The sequence below is a fragment of the Xiphophorus hellerii genome, chromosome 24 (genome assembly GCF_003331165.1).
Source record: "Xiphophorus hellerii strain 12219 chromosome 24, Xiphophorus_hellerii-4.1, whole genome shotgun sequence".
Classification (NCBI taxonomy): domain Eukaryota; kingdom Metazoa; phylum Chordata; class Actinopteri; order Cyprinodontiformes; family Poeciliidae; genus Xiphophorus; species Xiphophorus hellerii.
This window is the reverse complement of record NC_045695.1, coordinates 9,426,490-9,433,009: the sequence shown is the minus strand read 5'-3', so window position 1 is coordinate 9,433,009 and position 6,520 is coordinate 9,426,490. Positions and strand designations below refer to the sequence as shown.

Genomic DNA, 6,520 nt, shown 5'->3' with positions numbered 1-6,520 from the left:
TTGGGTGCAGGAAGTTCACAATAAACTTGACGACTTCCTCTTGTGCAGGAAATTCCCAAACTAGGTGAACTCTGCATTTTGATGTCAACCAAAGTGCAGACTAGATTACTCAGACAAAATGTTGGGTGTATAAATGAGGACATGATGCTAATCAGTGCCGCTGTTTAACTCAGATCAAAAATGGTCAAATTTAATTTTGTCGACATTTTGACAGTCACATTGACAGATGACAAAAATTAGTAGATGGCTTGATGGACAAAGCCTAGCCTCCAGCATAGCTCTATATTGAAGGTTCTTAAATCCTGCTGGTGCCCCTCAGTTTTTCCATAAAATGTTTGAAATTGCTTGAATTTTTGTTTTGTGATTTTCTCAAGCTAACAACACATGAGAAATGTAAAATTTGATGTTTTTCCATACATTACCAGATTTTGAAGGATCCTCTGTAATGTTTTTGTTAATGATTTATCCGTCCCAAAGCTGCTCAAATACACAAATGAAACGACAAACCTGAAGTGAAAACAAAAACAAGTTTATTTCCTGTTGTCTATTATCCCAGGAAACAGTGTTGCACCTGATTTTCACAAGTGTTCACATAGACTGAACATAGATCACCATTTTTAAAAAGTTTGAAAGGACACATTAAACGAAGCACTAATCTTTGATTAGATGATGGGATGATTTGGTAATCTACAGTATCTGCTCAATGGATTACCAAAGAGATGGTCCAAAAACCTCAGTTGTTCTTCATATGGTTAATGGTAAATTGTTTTGTGTACAAAACCTGATCTAATTGAGAAATGCAGAACTTTTTTTTACATTTGCATTGAGAGGGAATTCTTTAGCATTATTATTAAGGGTAAAATTCATGTGGAAAATGTCACAAATTTGTTTCAGTTACTAGAAATCGATACGGCAATGTGCATTTTTACCTTTGTATTTAATAATATCCTGGGAATACAACTGTTCGACAACTTGCCTATTATACATCACATAAACTCAGGATCACAAAACAAAATGAACACATTAGGTCAGACAGAACACATCTCACCAGTATGAATGCATATAAATTGCACAAAAAGATGAGCATTTTAGGCTACAAACCATGAATAAAGTGTAAACAATGTGCAAAAAAAGTCTATATTGGGAATACAGCAATCAATATTTTCCATTCATCTCTTATTTTTTTAAAAATATCTCAAACTTTATCATAGAATAAAATTCATCTGAACAGCCATGGCTACTTTGGTTCCTTGTTGAATGAACTGAGAAAAAATAAAAAGGGCTTCGTGGGGCACAACAAATGTACAAAATATACATGTTCTGGATTTCACAGCAACCAAGACGGATTAAAAAGTAAATGTACTCGTATATGCTTTGCGTACTTTATGGCAATTTCAAAGTGCTATTTTCATTGAGATGAGCTATAAAAATAATAAACAACAAAAAAACCCTAAAAAATTAAGTTGTGGCTTTTTTTCCTTTTTGCAATAGTTCAAATATCTCTGTCAAAACACAAAGAATATGAAATCCATCCTCTGCTTTTTGCAGAGCTGAAAGGATTCAGGAAAACAAGCGTCCTCATATTAGTAGCATATTGAAACATATTCTAGGAAAGCTTGAAACTAACACCTCTATGCAGTGCCTTGCTAAAGTTTCTACATCCCTCTAACCTTTTCATGTTTACACCCCCAATCTTTAGTGTGTTTCGAAGTATAAATGATGGACCGATACAACATAGCACATGACTGCACTGTGCAATAAAGAAGATGCAGAATTTTAGAAATATTTAAGAAAATGTGAATCTAAAAAGTGTGGCATGCAGTTGTATTCGTCTCATTAGCACTAACGCAACTAAATAAAATCAAGTACAACCAATTGCTTTCAGAAGTTACCGAACTAGTAAATGGTGAACAGTGTTTATTTTAAGATGATCTTTTAAAAAATCACTATAGCTGTCTCGTTATTAAAGAAATTAAGGAGTGTATGTACTTTTTCAAGGCACTGTTGCTGCACTGGGTAACTGTGAACATGTGCTGACTAGTTTTAGTGGCATACCAGGAAACAAACATTCTGTGACGATCCAGATAAGCTTGAAATTATATGAAGAATAGATCAAACACAGACATGCTTACTTGTTCTTTTCTTTTTTTCAAGCATGTTTTATGGTTGAGGTCAGAAAAGACAGTTTATATTTTTCTGTTTTGTCCCTACTTCTGGACACATAATCGTCCATGACCAGAATTTAATGTGGCTAACTGTAGCAGAAGAGGATGACTCACTCTTTGGCTCTCTACCCAGAAAGCATAGTTTGAATAAGTGTTGCCCAGTGCAGCTAGAAGGTAGTGACTTTCTGTGAGTTTCATTGTGTTTTTGTACCATTTAGTTACCAGGTTCTAGTCCCTCTAGATGGTCGGGTATAGGGAGACCAGTGAGTATCGTCAGACACTTATTCCATACATTAAACACGGGACACACAGGCTGGATGAAGGAGACGTGAAAGGTGTGTAAGTGTTGGGAACCGACGGCATCATAAAAAGCCACATATCCGGCATCGTAATCCAGCAAGACCCCGACCCGCCGCAGTTGGGGTGAGGGTTCGATGGCCAGCTCCTTGCTGTTGTGACGAACCACCCAGGAGTTGTTGCAGCGGCAGAGCACCCAAGAAGCTGAGTTCTTGCCAATCCACTCGTGCTTGGGGGCGGACTTGTAGGCAATGCCTATAGCGTACCTTTTTAGCAGAAAAAGTAAGTTAAGATTCAAACAAAGAACATTTACTTAGGTGCTGTAGAAATGTTTCCTACCATGTACTCCCTCCAATCAGAGCCTCCCAATAGTGACGCCCGCTGTCGATGTAGACATTTCCCACCACGCCGTAGCTGCTCTGGCTGGTGAACCGATCCTGACTGTGGCCTTTCTTGGACGTGGTTTCATCCCGCTCCACTGTGAGGTTATCATGGGAAACCTTGAGCTTCTTGTGAGCAGATTTTGGATCCAGTTTGAATGGCTGGCCTGGTTATGAAAGATATTTTAACTATTTTAAGAGTTGAACTTTATTGTTGCATACAGAGGAAAATGTTTGATTTCTTACTGTTGGTTTTTAGAGTCCCCGGCTCACTGCTTCTGCTTCCTGCTTGATTAATGGCCTTGACAACAAAAATGTACTTGGTGCCGCTCTGCAAACCATGCACTGTGTAGTGGTTTTGCTTGATGTTTGGAACAATCATCCAACTTTCTAATGAGTTACATAGACCTAGGTGGAAGAGGGAAAGCAGTTATAAAGTAACAAGAAACTTTCCTAACACTTACTACTGAAGGCATACTTTTAGTCCACAAAACAATTTCCTTTAAAAAAAAAGCCAGCAGAAGATCAATGTACTGCTATGTGACAGCATAGTGTGCTAAATTGAAAAGGATGTGCAAGCCCTTGGCTGTGGGAGCAGGTAAGAGGGTAAGAAAAGGCACAAGAGGAAACAATTCACACCTCGTTGGCTTCATACCAGCACAATACTTTCTGCTGCGAGTGTTTTCAGTGTGGGTTTATTTAATGGTACCTCTGCTTTTCCACAGTGCCTCCAAGGCCAAAGTGTTTTTGTGAGCGTACATATACTCCTCATGTCATTTTTCTTCTTTTCCTGAGAGATTGACATGGTTGTTTTTTTTCTTTTTCACTTCCTTGCTAGGCACTTGGAAGTGAAAATAGTCAAAACATGCTCTTCATGGTTCGTATAATGTGTTCAAAGACCACAAGAGCAAACTTCCTGTCACATTTACAATGTGATTTATAAAATTGAATAGAAAATTCAACTAAAATGAGAATGCTTATGCTGGCCTTGCGATTAAGCTTAAATTGTGTGCTAAATGAATTGTTTGACAGCATTCCTGTTATTAAAAAGCCATAACAAATTTTAACACAAAGTCTGAATTGGGTGAAAAACTAAAGTATATTATGTAAACTATATAATTTTTTACACTGTTTACACCAGGGTAAAGATGTTTCACTGTTTGACAAGCCTGGTAATAAGATATTTTCTGACTTGAGGTAAAATGCTTGACCAGTCCCAGCGCAACTGCACCATTGTAAGATGGACACCATCTTCCAATCACAACAAATAAAAAGCTAAGGTTAAGCTAGCTGCTTTGACAAGTTCAAGTTAAAATTAACAAATGTAGTTTTTTTTGTTTTTTTTTTATCTTTACTGAACATATGAACAGTTGAAGAGAACAGCAAACTTCAAGACCATTAATTTTGTCTTGAGTTGGTTTGAAAAACTACAGATTGGCTACAATCTCATCTATTAGTTGACTAATAAATCAACATATGCATTTGATTAAAAGGATATCATTAGCTAGAATAAACTGGAATGTAATGCAAAACTATTTATATTTCGGCACATTTGCATGAAAATCGAGCCGATGACCTCCTTGAAGTAAAACCTGATTTGTTTGACTGCGGATTGCAGCTACCTTCAAATGTGGGTAAACACATCAGTTTAAAAATTCTCAAACTGTAATAAAGAAGCAAATAGTTTATATTTACAAGACTTCAACTTCCTGCTTGGTGGGTCCAGGGAGAATTATATATATACAATTATAATTATATATTATAATTATTATATTATCTGCCACTTGACCCCGACTTTGAAAGCAACACCTCTGTCATTAGTGAATGTGATAAGAGTGAGTGCGGTAAACATAACATATTATTGAAGAAAAAGAGACTGGGATGCGACAGCAATAAGGAAATGAAGAGTCACATTACTGTGATAAATGTTGCTTCTTAATATTCTTTAAGCCTTAAAATAATGAGGATTGTAATGGAAAAAGAGACCACCTTATAAAGGAATGCTTTATTGGATAACTGTCAAGAATATAAAACAAGAAAATGAAGCACTAAAGAAATGGAAACTTTTCCTGAGAAGTCTTTGAATCTTTAAAATACTTCAAATCTGGAGCAGATGAAAGACAAAGATGAGGCTGTTTGATTGAAAGGCAGCAGGAGAGCTTGTCTTCAGGTGCCTTGACCCCATTTTCCTCCATGTAGTTGTTGCTCACTCAGCCGTACTCAAGATTTCTAAGGTCTTGTGGGTGTTTGACTGATGTGTATGTAAGTATACACTACAAGGTAATTGTTCCATAAAATGTTCTCTGTTTTAAGTGACTGATACTAGATTATTTTTTTCTCTTAGCTGTCATCGTGACAAAAATGCCTCCATCCTCTTGGTTTCGTCTGTTCTTGCACAGGAAAATAAAACAAAACTGCTTTTCATATCCAGGTAGCAGAATGTTTTTCTAAAGGAAACAGTCTTTCTTTATACATGTGAGATGTGATTTGTAATCCTTTACCTGCACAGATGGCGCACCTACAATCTGTCAGCTCAAAGTAATTCGACATTTGATTTTGAAGATGATGGAAAATGATCCATGACTTTCAAATGTTTTCAGTGTATATTTTTTTTGAGTAAAGGTGAATACATACGTTTGCCCCACACTTGAGGTTTTTATTTAAAAGACATTGCAAGCCATGTTTCTGCTGCCTTGGGTTGGTTTGTTACATAGAATCTGAATAAAACCTAAATAAAATACATTGTGCTTGTAAAATGTGAAAAAAAATCATGTAGGGTAAATATTTGTAAAAATATTTTTTGTTAGCTATTGCTTTAACTCGTCAGATAATCTGAAGAGTTGCAGCGAGACGAACAGAAGTTGGATGTCTGCTGTTGTGCATGTGAAAACGAGGCCTGAGTGCTCAAGCCTCATTGTTTCCAAATATTTTCCATCTATGTTTACACAGACATGATTCATATTACATTTCTAAAAACGTCTCCCTATGGAGGCCATTGTCAAACATTTGCGGTTTTGTCCAGCCAAAAACCGTGTAAACAAGTGGCCAAAATGTTGACGATTTACTGCCCTGATGTCATGTAAATAGGGCCTTAGATTCTCATAGTAAAAAGGCATTTTTCTTGGACATGAATTCTGGCAATATGGAAATAAAATACTTACAGTTGTACTACAGTTAGAATTAACATAATGTGGACCTGATGTCCATAATGCACTTACTGGCGATGTTGGACTGTCCGGTGAAGATGGCGTACTGCAGCTCATAGGACACAACTGTGAATTCATCATCTGATGTCCAGTGGACACTGATTGTGTCATAGGAAGCTGTGCACAACTCTTCCCTTATGCATGGAGCGCTTGGAGCTGTAGAGAACCGAAAGCAGGAACATTATCTTTGCACCCCCAGATGCAAGAGATTGCATTAGAGAAGTCCCAAGCTGGTGATTCACCAGTTTTTAGTAGTTCCAATAAAATTCAGCCTAATAAACCTTCCTTATGTGCACAAGAATCTAATTTAGGACTTTTATGGGGGGGGTTGAAACTCATTTTGAGATGCAAGCGCTACAGGTTCAATAATAATGGCAATAGAAATAAATCTCCAAATCACATTAACACAGCGGGAACAGAATATAGCACAACCTCATTAGAAACACAAAATCTTAGTCACTTAGTGTATAAT

At 36.9% G+C, this 6,520-nt stretch overlaps 1 protein-coding gene across 1 annotated transcript in view; it reads right to left on the bottom strand.

Moving 5' to 3' along the window:
- Positions 1-508: 508 nt before the first annotated feature.
- Positions 509-6,520, bottom strand: part of LOC116716158 (E3 ubiquitin-protein ligase Midline-1-like) — a 36,870-nt gene continuing 30,858 nt past the window's right edge. Inside the window, exons 7-10 of the mRNA XM_032557034.1 lie at positions 6,061-6,204; positions 3,089-3,250; positions 2,802-3,009; positions 509-2,728 (exon numbers count right to left, since the gene is read on the bottom strand). Of these exons, the coding sequence (XP_032412925.1) occupies positions 2,380-2,728; positions 2,802-3,009; positions 3,089-3,250; positions 6,061-6,204 (863 nt within the window). The 3' untranslated portion in view covers positions 509-2,379. The remainder of the gene's footprint in view (positions 2,729-2,801; positions 3,010-3,088; positions 3,251-6,060; positions 6,205-6,520) is intronic.